Here is a 17,924-nt window from a genome sequence, read left to right on the forward strand (position 1 = left end):
GTTGCGAATTGTTTCGAGTATGACTGGTTCATTCGTCACCATCCACTCATGCTCCGAGACAGTGTTACAGATTCAAGTTGGCTTCTCAACCAACGTCACCTGTCCGGATAGCAATGGCGACGGCGATGGCGTTCCTGGTTCATGTCACGCAAAACACACTGGCTCAGATTATCCAGACAAAAGAGTTGAATCCTGAGACGTGTGGTCGTGTGTGTTCGTCTATTCGGGTGTCACTGCCATTTGGTGTCGCCTCAGCAGCGCCTTCCACGAGTGAATATACGCAATACAACACGCAACTTCCTCACTTCCCAAACCCCGTCGCCTTCCTCTTTCGAGTCCAAGTCCGTGTCGTGTCCGCGTGAACATGAGTCGTGGCTTCCCAGTGTCTACCTCTGCTCCTTCTCCTGTGAAGATGCGGTCTCCTACCAAGAAAGAACTCGCTGCCACTGCAAGTCATGGCTCGCCACAAGCTTGTCCAAGTCTTTTACAGCCATCAGCAAAACCTCAACGACGGGTCCCCATCTCAGGCGGTGTCGCTGTTGCAAACCCATCACTCTCGTGACCCTAAAGTGTCTAACTCGATGCCCTTGGACATGGCTCACAAACGCAATACCAGCAGAGGCTCATTCTCCTTCTTCAGCCTCGATACAATCCGCTCTCTCAGTCGAGCGGGAACACGACAAGGCATGTCTCAATTGCATCAAAACGGCCAGGAACTAACAGAAATTCCTACAGCAGCTCGAGTGCCCTCTGAGGCCAGCCTCGTCCCGCGCCCTACCTCGGTCTTGTCCTTCCAGTGTGATCCCAACAGTCAACCACCCCCATCCCCAACGCCCAACCGCAACCTCTATTCCTCTAACGAGTCTTTGACCCAAATTGAGCCTGTGCAGACACCAATTCCTGTCCCAAAGCCCAAAACAATTATCGCTACTGGCACTCCAAGACCTCGTGACAATGACCCGGACGCCGAAGGCGAGGTTGACGGTGACCGAAGCCGTCGTCCCAGAACCCATCGACTCCGTCCCTTGTCTTGGTTCTCTCTCTCAGGGTCCTCTTCGAGAGCCCAGTATCCCCGAAGTCTCTCCGTCCACCTGACCAAGACCGCCAGCTCGTCAACCGTTGCGAGGAGTGTCATCTCTGCACCAATACTTACAAGCACTACAAATCAAGCAGTTGCACAGAGGGAAAACGTTCCTCATAGCGAATTGTCCGAAGCTTCCTTTACGCAGACCCCTTGGAATCCCCAGACAGGAAAGACTGCACAAGCCATCCCTGATCGACTCACCGACAGCATATCAGCCTCGGCGACAAACTCTAGTGCCACTCCCAGTGGTCCAAGAACGACTTCCAGAAGAAGACGTATTCTCCGATTAGGCGATGCATTCCGTGTCAAATTGAGAGGTTCTCCATTGGTCGATTCTGGGGAGAAAGTCCCTAGTACCTCACAAGACAATGGATATGGAAAACTCATACCCACAGATGGACTTTCTGTTACGTCTCCAACACATCCGCTTGAGCATAATTTCGATCTTTATAGGGCAAAAATGAAAAAGCTCACCAGTCGCGGTTGCGCTCGCCGCAAGCCTTCAGGCAACGATTATCCGCCCACAACAAAAGACCCACCGCTTCTGGCTGAGCTCACTCAGGATTCAAACCTCGATCACTATGAGAATGACTCTGCCTTTGGGTCTCTGACTCGATCCTTTGCCAGTGCTGTCGACAAACTCGACTTTCAAGCGTCCCTGCCACGCAGCGTGTCGAACATGTCTTTCCTAAAATCCAAGTCATCTTACTTTAGCCTGAAAAAGGGGGTAGGTCAAGACGAGAAACACGGTGCAATTGTCGAATCCCAACCTGATATGTCGGCCACCATTGAATCCACCATCTTACCAGAGCGCAAGAACGCTCCAAAGGCAAAGATGAAAGATGGCTCTGCCACAGCTTTGACAACCGTCGAAGTTCTTGCTGCGCGTCAAAATGTGCCCCGACCTCAGATATTTTCTGTCGATCACAATGCATACATCTCTTCAGATCCAATCCAGCATTATCCCCGGGGGGTCAATCCGTTGAGAATGCACCCCCCAGAGTCAGGCCAACCCGCTGCCAGCCCGCTGCCGCAGAGAGCCGACACCCCAAGTCAATTGAGCGAAGACGGTGCTGACTCAATCACTCTGGAGGATGCACCAATCTATTCGCCATCCCTTGGCGACTTGAGCCAATATTCTCGAGACACACCACGCTCGCACAAGAAACCCGCTTCGCTGACGAAGAAAAGACGTGAAGTGACAGGTGGTGACACTCCAACCAGACAAGTTCACGCCAGAAGCAAGCCACCCTCGCGGGGAGAGTTAAAGAAGAGCGGGAGCGGGTTTGGCCTTTTCAATAAAGCCAAGGAAGCCAAACAGATGCATGGGAGAATTGACCAGAGCGCTGCATCTAGCGGCTCCTTCAAAGGGAGAGCTACCCCATTGAAAGAACGTGATGCAAATCAAAGCATGGCCTCTCAAGATGGGCAAGGAATCAGGAAGAGTCGGAGTCTTGTGTTTGGAGGACTATTGAAAACGAAAACGGAACCGGCCTCGAGGTCTTCAACACCTGTACCTTTTCAACCTGCCACTCCGTCTCCTCTTCGAAATGTGACACGTATACGACGGAGTCAGTCCAGGTCTACGGTCCAGGATGTTCCCACCCGACCTCGAAGCCGCAAACTCTCAAAAGGTCGGGCGGTGAGTGAACTGGTGGAGCTGAGCAAGTAGGTTTGGCACTGATGGTACCAGACGGTCGAGGAATGAGAATAGAAGACGCCAAAGTCAGGGGAGACATGGAAAGCATGGGCAATCAAGGGCATCAAGATATCCTGGGTGTTCGGGAGGAGCATCACTGTATATTTGTCGTACGGATTTTGGTGTCAATGGTCTCAAGGTACAGCGAGTTAAGCACTTGTCAAGCTGTGGGAGGGCCGGGCGGTGTAGGAGAGTTTGCGGGTGGCGTTGACTATGGCGGTTAGCACTTTGGGCTGGCGCATTGTGCCTGCATAAGTACGGAGGTAAATGTGTTTATTGACTGTGGGGTGCAGGCTGCAGATTGCAGGTTGTTGTTACTGTAAAAGCAAATTTGAGTGAAGGCATACAGTAGTACGAGTAATAGTCGCTTCGCCAGTCTCGACTCGGTAGGAGCAGTGAACATTTGGTTAGCAGCTCTCATATACTGTTGTAGTACTACTCCGTATTTGTTGTAAGTAGAAGAATTGATAAGTGACTATGGAGTAGATCCTGCAGGTTGCGTAGCTTCCCTGACGCGCTTGGGCCCTCGGGCCTAGTGTTCACCAAGACTGGCTTTGTTTGTTTATGTCGAACATGGGTCAAGAATGCACAAACATAGTCGCTCAATAACCAGGTTAGATGAATGGACAGCTCACAAGTGGATAGAAATCATAGCGGTTGATTGCATGATCCAGGAATCGGATTATTTGTCCTTACAGCACAGTCACCCGTGTCGGCACTTGATGAACTCGATGTCCCTGCGTCCATGAGCACGGTTGTGGCTAGATGCCCAAGGATGAGCATCCCTGTCAAAGCGTGACAATATGGACTGCATCTACAGATGTTACACAACGGTCCCGGACAATTACAATAAATCTCAAAGGTTAGGGCCCAAAACGCGGTGTTTTTAAACCGTATAAGGGTCGCTGAAGGGTTGCGAAGACACGCCAAAAGCCTCAAGTGGTGAGCGGGAGCACCCAAGGTGGGTGGTATACATTGCGTTATGCATCTTTTAGGGAACGATGAGGATCACGGCCATATGTTCTTCAGGGATAGATACTATTCTGATTGATGATCCTCGCGTTCCCCAAGTACCATGGAAAGCGAACCCGTTTTGGTGACGGAGATCAGTGGTAGAGCATTCTCGAGCAACGATACTGAATGGATCATGATAAAAATGTTTCTCGGTTGGTTGTACGCCACAATGCTCCTGGCCGTTGGCTCTGCGGTGGACTTTCCTTGGGGGGGATTCCCGAGGTTCCTTTGGCCTAGCACTCACAATCTACGGAGTACTTCGTTACGGAGAAGACGCACAAAGACCGTGCAAGGATTATCAAGGTGGATGCAGACGACTTTGGATCCCTCTGGTCCGAAGTCGACCCAAGATTGGATCAGAGCGCAAGCCGTCGAAATGTCAACATGTCTTCTTGTCAAGTTGTCCTGGCACGACCTGCACGGCCAGACACTGACAGGTGGATTTCATGACTGGGCAAGCTCATTGACTGACTGATATGGCGTGACTGGATAATAAACATCATAGGGTCTGGCCCCAGGACCTTGAGCCTCTCCCAGGCTTCATAAACATACGGAGTAGAGCCACCGCCTACAGGCTGCAGCTTCCAGGCGGATCCGAGGCCCCGAGGCCCTCGGCCGCAATCTGGCTAGCTTGTTGTTCCTCTATCCTGCAAGACATGACTACAGCCTAACCAAAGGTTCAAAGCCTATCATCTTCCTCATTCCGCTCAGTTGCATGCAAGGGGGTTTTCAACATATCACTGGTGAGTGTTAACCACCCTTCGAAATAGCCCTAGAAAGCTGGCATCCAGGCATCGTACTGTAAGTTCTAGCCTGTCACATCTATGGGCTAGCTAAAGTTCAAGGGAAGTACTAGGCACTAGATAGTAGGAAAATTTATTTGCGACGGCTGCTCGCTTGATCATCCCCCGGTCCATCGTCAATCCACCATAAGTCTGTAACTGCAGGTGGCTACCTACCTAGGTAGGTAGGTACCTTAGGTAGATGGAACCCGATCCGTCACCTCCTCCCGCCCTTTGCTACTAGGGTTATGTTAAGCAGCAACTCTTACCCTCGTCCCTAGCAGATGCCTAATGCAGGCCACTGAGCTTCATCAACAACACCTTTTTCGAAGAACCAATATGCCTAGATATCTCTCTGCATTCGTTGACCAATTCATAATCAGATAAATTCTGCTATTTAAGAGTGTCATTTTTTGTGCACTGCTAGCCTTACGGCATCCGTTGGCTTTGAATTGTCCTCTTGAATCCCTTCCTCAGCTCTTGTGCTTCTGGCCTCTAGGTCTTTGAAGTAGCCTAGGCTTTGAGCCCCTCGGCCTATCGCCTATCACCTATCAACAGGCAGTCGCCGGGTCGAGAAGAATCTCCGCTGGCGCCTGTGCCCCCAAGGCCCACTCTTTGCCTGTTTCTGCAAGACTGCAACCTCGTCTCCAGAGATTGACCGACCACCGACCAGTGCTGGATGCACCAGTGCCTTCCCACCTTCCTCCTAACATTGACCTTGGCTGCGCCGACCGCAACTTTCCTCAACTCCAGTGCTTGGCAGGAGCTGTCAACTCACTCCCCCAGCATAGCAACTCAACCATCACCTCTCGTTTCTCTCCGACATTTCACACACCACCGTTATCCCGTAAGTTACATGCCTGCATCAGTTGCTTGACCTCCCACCCACTGCATGTTGATCAACTTCTTCCTTCTTCACTCAGAGATGCCCCCATCATTCCATTGACACCACTTGTTTGAGTAGCGCGGAGGTTAGCCGCCGACAGCCTCGATCCGGATTCGGCCTCGTTCCCTCACGTCGCTCACCCCCCTCTTTGTACGCCCATCCTCCGAGCTTCTCTTATCATCGAAAACGACTCCTTGACTGTCATTGCATTACCCTGACCTGCATCAGTGTTGGTCATGGCCTCCTCGTCTTCCAACGTGGTTGGCGTCCACTACCGAGTGGGAAAGAAAATAGGAGAGGGCTCATTTGGCGTCATCTTCGAGGGTACAAATCTACTCAACAACCAGCAAGTCGCCATCAAATTTGTAAAACCATCCATCTGGACATGCATGGCAACATCGGCTCATAATATTCTAGGAACCACGGAAAAGTGATGCACCACAACTACGCGATGAGTACAGGACATACAAGATTCTGGTCGGTTGTCGTAAGTTGGCCTTGCCATATACTGACCAGCTCGAAAGTCCACTAACATTTTCGTAGCTGGAATCCCCAACGTCTATTACTTTGGACAGGAAGGCCTCCACAACATTCTGGTCATCGATCTGCTAGGGCCCAGTTTGGAGGATCTCTTTGATCATTGTAACCGCCGATTCACCATCAAAACCGTTGTCATGGTTGCCAAACAGATGGTAAGCCTCAGCCATCACTCCTCGCTTTGCTCTTACTCACCTCCTTTGCAGCTATCTAGAGTGCAAACCATCCACGAAAAGAACCTCATTTATCGTGATATCAAGCCCGATAACTTCCTGATCGGACGTCCAAACACAAAAGCAGCCAACGTTATCCACGTGGTTGACTTTGGTATGGCCAAGCAATACAGAGACCCAAAAACCAAACAACACATTCCCTACCGAGAACGAAAGTCCTTGTCCGGCACTGCACGATACATGAGCATCAACACACATCTTGGAAGAGAACAATCGAGACGAGACGATCTGGAAGCACTGGGTCATGTTTTCATGTACTTCTTGCGAGGCGGACTACCTTGGCAGGGCCTGAAGGCAGCTACCAACAAGCAGAAGTACGAAAAGATTGGAGAGAAGAAGCAGACCACGGCGATTAAGGATCTCTGTGAAGGTTACCCTGGTATGTCAAAGTCCAGCGACAGTGCCAGACGTGCATCGACTAATCAGCCTCACAGAGGAGTTTAACAAGTATCTCAGCTACGTTCGAAACCTAGGCTTCGAAGACACTCCGGATTACGATTTTCTTCGAGACTTGTTTACACAGGCGCTGAAGAACACGGGCGAAGTCGAAGATGGGGAATATGACTGGATGAAACTCAACGGAGGACGAGGATGGGAAGCAGTCAAGTCACATCCTTCAGCACACCATTTGCACAACGTCAATCCTCCGGCAGACGCGTCGGCACGAGCACTCCATGGAAATTCAGCTATTCGAGGACAAGAAGGACGGCCATCGCGAGATCGAGGAGCAATATCGGCGGATCGTTTAAACGCCGCGCAGCCCCCGCCCCCAGGGTCACCCGCAAAGCCGGGAGTGGCAGCTCTGGGGAAAAGCGCTCGAGATCGGACAAGCGGCGCCGCCGGGGGCAACGTACCGAAACGCGGTAGCGGACTGGCTGGACAACTCGACGTCAACACGCCGCCCGCCAGTACTCAAGCACAATTCCAGAACAGCAATGCCAACCTGGCGGGTCAGCAAGCCAGGGCCAGCCCGGCCAGTGGAGCGTTACAGAACTCTCAAGGACGACAACCTCCACAGCAAGAACAGCAACCAGGGTTCTTCCAGAAGATGATGAAGGCACTTTGTTGTGGTAGGTAGTCACAGGGTGCAACTATGACCCTGAGCGTACTGACTGTCTGTTTCAGGATGAGGACCACCAAAGCAGTGAACTGCGGGCCATGTCCGAGACGAATTTCGAGTTATTTGTGGAGATGCATGAACCAGTGGTGGTCAAGTTCTGATCATTTATTGATTGTCTCGGACGGGACGGTGCGTCCGACCACGAGGCAAACTCGGATTCACACGGACATGGATTACGGACATGGATTTCGAATGGCATGCGATTTCGTTTTGTGCGGGGTTTCCCGGATGGGACGAAGAAGTCGAGTGGCCTTTTTGACTGGCATCGTGACGAGTATGAGATGACAACAGTCAGGGTGACTTGGGGTGCAGAAATGCCATGCTATGGAGCTTCGGGCTCGACGGGCCTTGGTCATCATCATATCTCCATTGTGCGAATGGACAGCGGGAGTTGTTTTTCCGGGGGTGGGCATTTTCGGTTGGTGAGCACGGCGCTATGGGAAAAGGGACACACACGAACCACGGAGTAGCACAAACAGTCAGAGCTCGAGTGCACATGTCGAGGGGTAGAAAGACAAAATGAGTGGCAGAAGGAAAAGGGTCATAGGCGAAGAGTGGAACGTCTCGGGACGTTCCACAAGACAGCAAACCAAAACTAGCCAGGCACGCAGGACAGGTCGAGGCTACTGAAACAACATTCGTGGCTTTGTAGCATGAGGACAAAGATGACGACAAGGGTGGTTAGACCCGGTTAGATTGTGATGGGGAAAGGCTAGAAAGAGCTGAGAGAGGTTTAGAGGCAGTGGTAATAATGAAGATACTATGCATTGATTCGATGGATGAAGTGTTATACATGCACAACGCATACGTTCACTATCAGCATTGGCAGTGATTTTGTCTCCTGGAGAGCCTCAACAGCGCACTGAGCGGTCATTGTAGTCAAGGCCGGGGCCAAGAAGGGGGAGACGTGGCAAGGCTCACAAGGCAGACTTTGGAAGGCATTCATAGACTGAAAGGTCCAACCAAGGACGAGTTGGACGTCTACGGGAGGACCGCACAGCCACAATGTTAGTGGGTAAATGGGTCCAAAATACTCCGTACAGTACCGCATACGTATGCATCGATCCGTACCTGGTAAGCGAAACGCTTTTGGTTCCGCCTAGTAATATCAGAGGCTTCTGTGGGTATAGCCTTACCCGATGTGCCATGGATACTGGAGAGAGTTCAGCACGTAATACGGAGTAAGTTAAAGGAGAGGAAGGTTATGTGGATGATGGTGGAGATGGAAGTGTGGTGGAAGGACTAAGCATCAGGAACCAGGGAAGTGAATTGATACCTTAGGTACCCTTTCGAGTACTTTCCAGGGGTACGATACCTAGTAACATCTGTGAACGTATTCACGCAGGATATGTATCTCCTCGGACAGCTACTGGATAGCTATGCAGATTCTCCTTTACAACAGAGGTGGTCGCCTAACAATTTAACTTTGTGGGAGAATTGAAGTTGCATTAACGCCTCGATTCCAGCAGTTATGAAACCCATTGAGACTGATCGACGTAGATAGATGCTCACAAGTTACATCAACTCGGAAAACGTTACATAGGTGCCTGTGTACTTGTATGGCATGCGACTCCCTACTACTTAGAGGCAAGTACCTGGCACATTTACAGGTCTACCTAAACAGAAATTGTGATGCGCACCCCCCAAAAAAAGATACAAAAAAGTCGATACCTTTCTAGGGGTGCCAATGCCCCACCATGATTCACCCCCAGACCCTTTGGTACCTCGAATCTGCAGGTGCCTAAGGATACCTACTGTGCTACCAGGCGTCCTGGACACGCCAGGCTACCACAGCCACTGCAAGGACCTCCAGGATTGCCTAGGATAGCCTAGGGCCAGTCCTTATGACATAACTGACAGCATGGAAAACATGTAGCTAAGACTTTAGGCGCGTGTGCTTGAGATTCCGAGGACCCAGACGCCTCCTTCCCGAGGCCCCACAGAATGACCACAGCAGCACAGTGATGATACTGATGGGAGTAGAAACATATCCATTTCGAGTCAATCAATAGGGATTTTTATCAAAGGCAACTGTGTAAAAGAGCCCATCGGCATCTCATGAATAGACAAGTCATCCGTTTTGAATGACAGGACCGGTAGATGCCAACCATTTCAGGGCGTCTAGTCTGCGTCAGTCGTTTTCACCAAATTCTCCCTCCATAACTGGACCAAGCGTCCCAAATCCACGCCCCAGGGCCAAGGATACGACATGGAGCATGTTTTAGTGTCGTGCTTAAGCGATGGTTATTCGTCAGGGCCTGTCAATGCTAGTCAGTCCCATCGACAGCTTCGCGGAGAATGAGAGGAGTGGATGAGTTGAGTGGGTGAGTGAGTGGGTGAGAAGTTTACCCCCAGCAAGTCCAGGGCTCAACTCTCGACTCTTCCGTAACTTGACGGCTCCAGCTCCTCGTCCAGCTCCAACTCCAACTGTTCGCCTGCTTTTCATCACCTGTACGAGTAGACCTGGCCATGCTGGCTTACAATCGTCACCACTCATAATCGCACTACTAACACTCACCACTCACCTCTCCCCATTCACATCTTGGGTACCTCGCACTAACCTGGCATTCCTGGTTAAACCCACCGGGTGAGATTTGACCTTGTTGCCTTTCAGATGTCAAGCCCATACCCATCATCATAACCACCGACCACCAACGCCCCCACTAGGGCCACCTTGACTCGATTGGAATCTATTCTCGGTCCGTCGTCGCAGACTCACACTCGCAGCCTTTCTCACTTTGCCGCCTGCACCCCGACAAACCCGCTCACAAACACAAAACCAACACCTTCTACCCAACTCACCGTTGCCCTCACCTGTTACATGTCACTCGCCTCCTTCTCACACACACTCAAACATCACTCTCCATCACCCACTTTGACTCTTTCTTCCCGCTGTGGGATTTTACTCTTCAATTTGCCAATATTCTGACGCCATTTCCACCTCACCGTCTCCGCTCCATCGTCATCGTCCCCTCTCTCCCCTCTCATCGCCTTGCCTGACCTCGCTTCGTCACACACAGCGGTCGTCGCACCGGTCATCTTTGGCGCTGCACGTCTTGACCACCTAACAAATTTGCATCAGGAGCAAATTCAGACCCCATCACGACCACGGCGCAAGCACTTTGTCTTATACTCTATCAAGCTGAGGCATAGCCTCACTGCGCGGCTGAGCTGCTTGCGAGACTCCATCTACCGTCTCCCTCACCACGCTCTCACCCAACCACTTGACCTGCGGCTCTGCCTTGCCGCGGCCATCTCCCGTCGTCTTCTACGTCCAGCAAACGTCGGCCAATCGATACATTCAATCCGCTGACCCTGCCACCTGACCAGCGAGACATCCGACCAGAGTCGCATCGCCTCTCCACATTCTTCCTTCGATCCGCTTCTTGTCATTTTCCTCTTTGGGGCGCCTCCACCGCTTGGGCTGTATAAAAGTCATGGACAACGGTCGGGGAAGATCCCCTTCAAGGGGAAGTATAGGTCAACACATCAGTCCTCAGCCATCTCCAGGCAATTTCCAGGGAATTGGTGTTGCTGGAGTAGACCCTTCGATGCAACAAGCCTTCACCACTGGCAAATTCAACAATTCAGTCTTCAACGACTCGTTTCTTCAACAGCAGCAACAACACAGTGGGCTCCAGCCCAGCTCGAACAATCCAAATTTCTACGATCCCAACTTCCAACAGAACAACTTTCTAGATCCTCAATTCGCAGGTCAGTCGATTTCTAATAATTTCGACAACAGCTTCATGTATCAAACCGATAACATGACCAACGAGTTCAAGTACCAGTCCGACAGCCTAAACAATGATTTCAACCAGGCCTACTTCTCCAACAATTCTTTTGACCAGGCGCCTCCGACCAATATCAATCCGGCCGACTTGAGCAAGGTTTCTTCACCCCAAGATCATCAGTCGCCCAATTTGCTTCCGCCCGAAGCCATCAACCCTCATTCTTCCCAGCCCAACTCTCCCGCATCTACCAACGGACAATACTTCACCCCTCAACACTCCCGACACGCCTCCTTGGACCCCTCCAGTGCATACGGCGATTCATTTTCCGGAGTTAGTTTTCAGCAGCATCGTCGCGCACCCTCAGATCATTCTGATGTTCCCTCGGCCCAACACTCCCCTTTTCTTGGGCATACTGAATTGCACAATAACAGCAGCTCGCCATTTCTTCAACCCCAGACAGATACGAGTAATGCCTTTGGTCTCGATAGCTTCACCATTGGCGACCAAGTCGCGGCGTCCTATCACTCTCCCAGACTGTTGCCTCATATGGTGGACAATCAGCAGTCAGGCCTCGGCCTGAATCAACCAGAGATCGCTCTAAATCAGTCAATGGTCATGGCAAACGACTACTCAAACCAGCAGAATTTCGTTCAGACCAACGTCTTGCCGAGTAACCACCTACGCAACACCTCGGTGGTGTCCGACATTGGACAGGCAGATCAGTTTGAACCCCCCACAATCAACATTGAACCCGCCCCGGTGTCGAGACAGCAGAGTTTCGGCCTGCAGGAAGGCACCGAAGGCACCCTGAGTCCACCGTCGCAAAACCGTGAGTTTCCCAAGATGGTAGAGTGCATCTGATTTATGCTAACCTCGACCTTGACAGGCGGCCGCCATCGAAGCAAGTCCGATGTCACATTCACCCGTCCTTTTTCGCGCTCCGTATCACCTGGCCTTCACCCCACCAATGCGTCATCGAATCTATCTGTCCACTCGCGCTCACCGGATCGCGACCGAGGATCGGCCTCAAGAGAGTCGTCCCCAGGACCTGTGCAATCTGGACGTATCGATAAGAACCGCCGTGCATCTACCTCGTCTGTTGGCCAATCTCGTGATTACATTCTCGATCTTGCGGATCCCAACCGGCCATCGGCGTCTCCGTCCGGCAGTAGCACTCGAGTTCAAAAACACCCGGCCACCTTCCAGTGTTCTCTCTGTCCCAAACGCTTCACGAGAGCGTACAACCTACGATCCCACCTGCGAACACATACCGACGAGCGGCCGTTTGTTTGTACCGTGTGTGGCAAGGCATTTGCGCGACAACACGATCGAAAACGCCACGAAGGCCTTCATTCTGGGGAGAAGAAATTTGTGTGCAAAGGAGAGCTTCACTCGGCGCCAAATCAGCAGTGGGGCTGTGGACGACGATTTGCAAGGGCAGATGCTCTTGGTCGGCATTTCCGATCTGAGGCGGGACGAATTTGCATCAAGCCTCTGCTAGAAGAAGAGCGGATGGATCGGCAAAACCGAGAGTTGATGGAACAACAGCAACAACAGCAAGCGCAGTATGTACAGGGTGCCTTGCAACCCGTCCCTCCGCCGATGATGATGGGAATGGACCCCAATAGTGGTGCTGGAGGATTCAGTCTACCCCGGGCATTGCTGGCGCAATATCCAGCGCTGCAGAACATCGATTGGTCCCAAGTGCCGACAACAGAGGACCCGGGTGAGCTGAGTGACGTGGGACTGGGGCGGAATAGTTTCGATGCCAGTTCGGGGGGTGATTTTTACGATGACGAGGTGGAGCAGGGCTACGTGAGCGCTAGTGGCATCGACTTCAAGTACCATGATGGCTCTCTGGCGCCCGGAGATGGCTACTTTCAAGGCGCTTGATTGACATGGTATGTCTGCGTGCGTTGAGGACAGCAACAAGGCTCACGTGGACGAGGTCTGATTTTGATACATCTTGAAACAGCGTTCTGCTAGCTTCATGGCTGGTGGAGTTTTGGGCGTTGGTCCTATCTCCCTATTTGTATGTGGATCAACAGGATCGATTGGATGGGTCGGGCGCGGTGTATAGATTTGGTTGACTGTCGGTCTTTTGGGTTTTTTTCGTGCTATGATTCCCCATCAGTCATGACTATGATTTCAATTGAATAGGGAAGTCGGCCTAAGACATGGCCAGATATTATGTCATCTGAGTTTCGAATATCGTCCATATGTCTGCCAATGAGGCTGAAGAATGAACGTCGTTGGAACTGCTTTGTCTATGATTTTTCTGCCTCTGATTGATGGAAACAAGGCCGTGTCTGTTGTGCAAGGTTGTTCAATGTTGCTCACTATGGATGATAGCCGATATACCAGCCAGTCTCTGTCTGCATCAGAACAGAAATCATGTAATGATGATGGTCAGTCAGTATTCATTATCATCTCTGTGCATCCACCCTCGTTCTTTTGCCTCATTAACTGTGCTATGACGACCGTTATCCCTGTTTACCCGGCTTTGACTTGACTTCACAGACTTTACCCGCGGCCTCTTTTCATCGCAGCTCCTTTCGTGATGGTGATGTTGCCACAAGAGGACGCAACTCGCTCAACAAAATGGGCAATCGCACTTTCCTTCACCCAACAAGTCCCTCATCCCTCAAAATCATAATCAGCTGTTAAACTTGTCCATCCTGGTTATTCAACCCTTGTCCCCTCTAGACCTATATCTCTGCCAAAACCTCAACCAGATCAATTATCGAGTGCTCATCTCATCAGACAGGATGCCCAAGATAGGACCACCAAACCCTGCGAGGCAGCGAGATTCTGAGCGTCAAATGCCTGCAGCATCTCAATCCTCATCGTCCTCCTCTTCATCTCCCGCTACCACCACCACGACTCCCACCACCTCCATAACTTCCAAGTGCCTCTTCGACAACACTGCTGCCTTACCCAAAACAAACACCACCTACAGCTTTGTCGATACTGACTCTAGGCTCAGAAATAACACCAAGACCATTCCTTCAGTTAGTCCTAGCACACGATCTCAAACATGTATACCTACTGAACTCTCACCTTCCTCTCAGCTAGAAATCCACGCCCGGTCCCTCCAATGGCGTATTCGCACTGAGACCCTCGACCATGAAAATCATTGTCAACCCATCCGCTTAACCACTTCTGTGGCCAGGGAACGTGCCACCTGGGCGGACATGGCCGAATGCAGGAGGAAGTTGAGACCCAAATGGCTTTGCGCCGAGTGGGTGTCGACAGTCACACGAGAGTGCCTGAGTGCATCCGACGATCTGAGCACAGAGACAAAGGAGACAGAGCGAACAGGGAGGGGCCATAACACAAGGTTTGCGGGCCAATATGCAGTCAGACAAGGCGAGAATACAAGTATCGAGAAGGTATGATCGAATTCTTCTGAAGTCTCGACAAGTCTCTGATCGGTTCAGGAAGTCAACAAATCCAAAAAAGATGTCCATCTTCGCAAAGATACTCACCATGTCGAGTGGCTAGGAGGACCCGTTCCATCATTGCGTCCTCGACCCCCAACTTATGACAGTACTTCCATCCCGAGACCTAACCCTAATAAACTAGCAGTACCGGCCCCTAGTGCTGATAGCTCGCCTTTTCGGCCCTCTTTTATCACCCACCTGCCCGACTTGAGCCCAGTCGAACCGTTCGGTGTCACCATGACCAAGACGCAGAGGCGCGCAAAAGAACGCAAAGAAAAGAAGAGGAGGGAGGAGGGTCAAGCATGAGGCTCTTGGGTCACGAGGCGATATTGGCATGAGAACCTGTCCTTTTGGCCAATCTCTGAATCTGCCTGACGCGTGTTTGTGGGTGCTCGTGCGGTCTAAGTGTCCTTGCGGCAGCACGCTAATTGTGGTCAAGCCGACGGTCCACAAAGGGCCAATGAACATCCTTGCCAACGCGTCTCGCAGCATTTCTGCCGACGAACAATGTGGCTCATCAGGTCGATAGAGTAGACACCCAACTATCATGGACCGACCGGCCTTGATACTCCCCTTTGGGACCTGTGGTGGCTCAACAACCCATCTAGTCAGTACAGCAATCTAATTTATGGCAGTCAACAATCTCGTCCTTGATTGTTCAGCAAAGTATGATCTTCAGGGGGCGCGTCGGGTATTGGACGTTGGACGTTGACTTGACGTCTGTCACCTGCGAGAGGGAAATTCCATCTCAGATTCGGCCGCCACAGATGACGCTTATGAGGGGACATCAGCCTATCAGTACCGCTCGTGTTTGACGTGGTCCATTTGGGCGACTATCATGATTGGATGCTTTCCAACCTCGTTATACCCCTCCTCGGTGTCATCGCCTAGACATGCACACCAGTGCTCAACGACAGCTTGCAATGGTAAATGCGTCCCCTTAATTACCGTCTACCCTGACATCGCGATTCCAACGCGATAACCGTCACGGAAACAGAATTGAAGTCCGTACAGTTCTATCCGACAAGCCTTCAAGGTTGTTGATCTACAATCGACTCTCTGCACAAGCGTTTCCCAAGAATGAGGATCACCACTCAAGCAACATGCTATCAACCACCTTGGGCTGCCCAGTCCATAAGAAATGTTTGTCTACATCTCACACTGCAACAAGCCGAGGCTCCCGCGACACGACACGATACACAGTGCTTACGTGGACCTCGCCACTGCTCCAGCTGTCACACTTATGTCAAGAGAACAGACCAATTTCGCTATGCCAAGTTGGCCATGCATCTTGCTTGCACAGCTTGACATCGTCTGGGTCTTGTCGGCTGTACCCGTCAAAAGTCGATAGGGGGAAGTGGAGTGAACATGCCATTGTTGAAATTGTGATACCAGCACGTTTGCACTTAAGACTACCATGGCGCCTTCGGTTGGATTCTTCTTCGACTGCTTCCCACTGTCAGCATCAAATCACCCATGCCTCAATCAACCGAGGCTTATCAGCCACTTGCAGTTGAGGTCGATGACAATGAAATTCATGAGAAAACCATCATATACGAGGAGACCAGGGAACTCGGCGAGGACAGTGACGATAACGATGACGATCTCGACTTGAAAGAGTTTGACTTGTCACAACTACCCCAGGAATGCCGACCTAAGTGGTACCAGCCTGCTCGATGGCGAGTCGCGCCAAACTGGGGTATCCGACCCAAGTGGAACTTCTCATTCAACGTGGAAGACATCCCTGATGCCAAAACCCTCGCCTGGCTCTTACTTTCCTACTTCCTCGCCATTCTACCACGATATCTACAACCTGGCGGCCTAAGAGTGAAAAAAGAGCTGCATCCCACATCATATCTCGATGCCCTTCGCGGCTGGGCAGCGCTAGCCGTGTTTCGATATCATGGCCTTAGCAACAAGACGTGGCTCCTGGAGCAACCCGTCATTCGTACGGTGTTGAACGGACGGGCCATGGTCGACATATTCTTCGTCATTTCTGGATATGCTCTCAGCTACCGCATGCTCAAGATGATGAGAAAACGACAACCCATACTCCTCCGAGCACTTGCCTCCTCCTCATTCCGGAGATGGTGGCGTCTCTATGCGTCCACCGGTGTCGCATCGGGCGTCACCGCCATCATGACCTACTGGGGCTGGTGCCAGCCAAAATTCCGAAAATCCACTATCTGGCTTCAATTCTGCGATTGGGCTTGGGACTGGCTTGCCTCGAGCAACCCTTTCGCCGACATTCGGGGATGGTGGTACGGCGCCGTCTTCCGAACCAAGTATCTCGACCAGATGTGGACAATTCCTGTCGAATTTCGGGGCAGCTTGGTCTTGTTCTGGTTCTGCGCATCATCCGCGTACCTGACGACCAGAGGACGACGTCTCTTCTGCCTAATTGTCATTTCCCTATGTTACTACTGGGGAGCCATCTATGCTGCCCTGTTCCTGTGGGGCATGATGATTGCTGACCTGTCTTTTGACCGCCATCCAGAACGGCTCCAGAAGATCCAACTGCCTCAACAACAGCAAGATGGGGAAGCAGTCGTCACTGAACCTCGAAGGCAATCCGTCTACGCGAAAGTCTTCTGGACTATGATACTGTTAGTCGCCATGTTTCTGTGCGGTCAACCCCCCGATGGCCAATGGCTGGTTGGACCGTGGCCATGGCCTCTACTCAGCAAACTCATCCCATGGTATTACGATGTTCCTCTGGCGGAGCATTTCTGGTTGAGCTGGGGTGCGACCCTGCTGGTTTTTGCTATTGACAACTGCCGCATGCTGCAAATTCCGCTCGAGCTAGGATTTTCCCAGTACCTTGGAGACTTGTCCTTTGGAATCTACGCCATGCACAACACTATTCTGTGGACGCTGTACTTTCAGGTGGTCGAGCCATGGCGTGCCGCTAATCTGGGTGATGGATACTGGTCTGGCCTTCCCGGCATTCTTTTCACCACCTTGGTTTTGCTCTGGTGTGCAGATTATTTCACCCGCCTTGACAACAAAGTCGTTGCGGCAGGAAAATGGTTAGAGTCCTTCTTTTTTGTGGATTGGAATTGATGGGATAGAAATCTAAGGAAGTTGCGTTGGTAGGTAGGTAGTAGTACTATCTACTAGTACTACCCTACCTAGTACTGACTAGGGTAGTACTTATTAGCATCGGCGCATAAAGCGGAGTTTGAAACTTTCTACTTTTAGAAAACTACTACTTAAGTACTTACTTTACTATAATACTATAGTAGTACTAAGTTAGTGAAATCTATGGATAGGTACAATTATACTAGTAACTGAAGTCTAAGTACTAAGCACTTAGTACTTACTTTTAGACTTTAGTACCTAATACTACTACTACTAAGTACCTAAGTAGGTACCTAAGTACTTAGTTTATT

The 17,924-nt window shown here is 51.2% G+C and overlaps 5 protein-coding genes across 6 annotated transcripts; all 5 read left to right on the top strand.

Moving 5' to 3' along the window:
- Positions 1-455: 455 nt before the first annotated feature.
- Positions 456-2,756, top strand: PV10_08342 (uncharacterized protein; the record flags this gene model as incomplete). The annotated part of the gene is made up of 1 exon (XM_016373345.1): positions 456-2,756. One exon carries the CDS (start codon positions 456-458, stop codon positions 2,754-2,756), a length of 2,301 nt encoding a protein of 766 aa, XP_016220256.1.
- Positions 2,757-5,405: 2,649 nt separating this feature from the next.
- Positions 5,406-8,131, top strand: PV10_08343. 2 transcript variants are annotated; one of them, XM_016373347.1, is made up of 6 exons: positions 5,406-5,830; positions 5,883-5,952; positions 6,009-6,157; positions 6,209-6,614; positions 6,670-7,305; positions 7,361-8,131. In XM_016373347.1, exons 1-6 carry the CDS (start codon positions 5,702-5,704, stop codon positions 7,363-7,365), a joined length of 1,395 nt encoding a protein of 464 aa, XP_016220258.1. In that variant the 5' UTR covers positions 5,406-5,701; the 3' UTR covers positions 7,366-8,131. The 2 variants fall into 2 exon arrangements, with proteins under 2 accessions (XP_016220258.1, XP_016220257.1); XM_016373346.1 differs by having other exon boundaries at positions 6,670-8,131.
- Positions 8,132-9,791: 1,660 nt separating this feature from the next.
- Positions 9,792-13,454, top strand: PV10_08344 (uncharacterized protein). Its single transcript, XM_016373348.1, has 2 exons — positions 9,792-11,918; positions 11,976-13,454. Exons 1-2 carry the CDS (start codon positions 10,793-10,795, stop codon positions 12,980-12,982), a joined length of 2,133 nt encoding a protein of 710 aa, XP_016220259.1. The 5' UTR covers positions 9,792-10,792; the 3' UTR covers positions 12,983-13,454.
- Positions 13,455-13,857: 403 nt separating this feature from the next.
- Positions 13,858-14,838, top strand: PV10_08345 (uncharacterized protein; the record flags this gene model as incomplete). The annotated part of the gene is made up of 2 exons (XM_016373349.1): positions 13,858-14,481; positions 14,530-14,838. 2 exons carry the CDS (start codon positions 13,858-13,860, stop codon positions 14,836-14,838), a joined length of 933 nt encoding a protein of 310 aa, XP_016220260.1.
- A 1,156-nt stretch (positions 14,839-15,994) lies between these two features.
- PV10_08346 (uncharacterized protein) lies at positions 15,995-17,712 on the top strand. Its single transcript, XM_016373350.1, has one exon. It carries the CDS (start codon positions 16,009-16,011, stop codon positions 17,593-17,595), a length of 1,587 nt encoding a protein of 528 aa, XP_016220261.1. The 5' UTR covers positions 15,995-16,008; the 3' UTR covers positions 17,596-17,712.
- The last annotated feature ends 212 nt before the right edge of the window (positions 17,713-17,924 follow it).

The sequence above is a fragment of the Exophiala mesophila genome (assembly GCF_000836275.1).
Source record: "Exophiala mesophila strain CBS 40295 unplaced genomic scaffold supercont1.6, whole genome shotgun sequence".
Taxonomy (NCBI): Eukaryota; Fungi; Ascomycota; class Eurotiomycetes; order Chaetothyriales; family Herpotrichiellaceae; genus Exophiala; species Exophiala mesophila.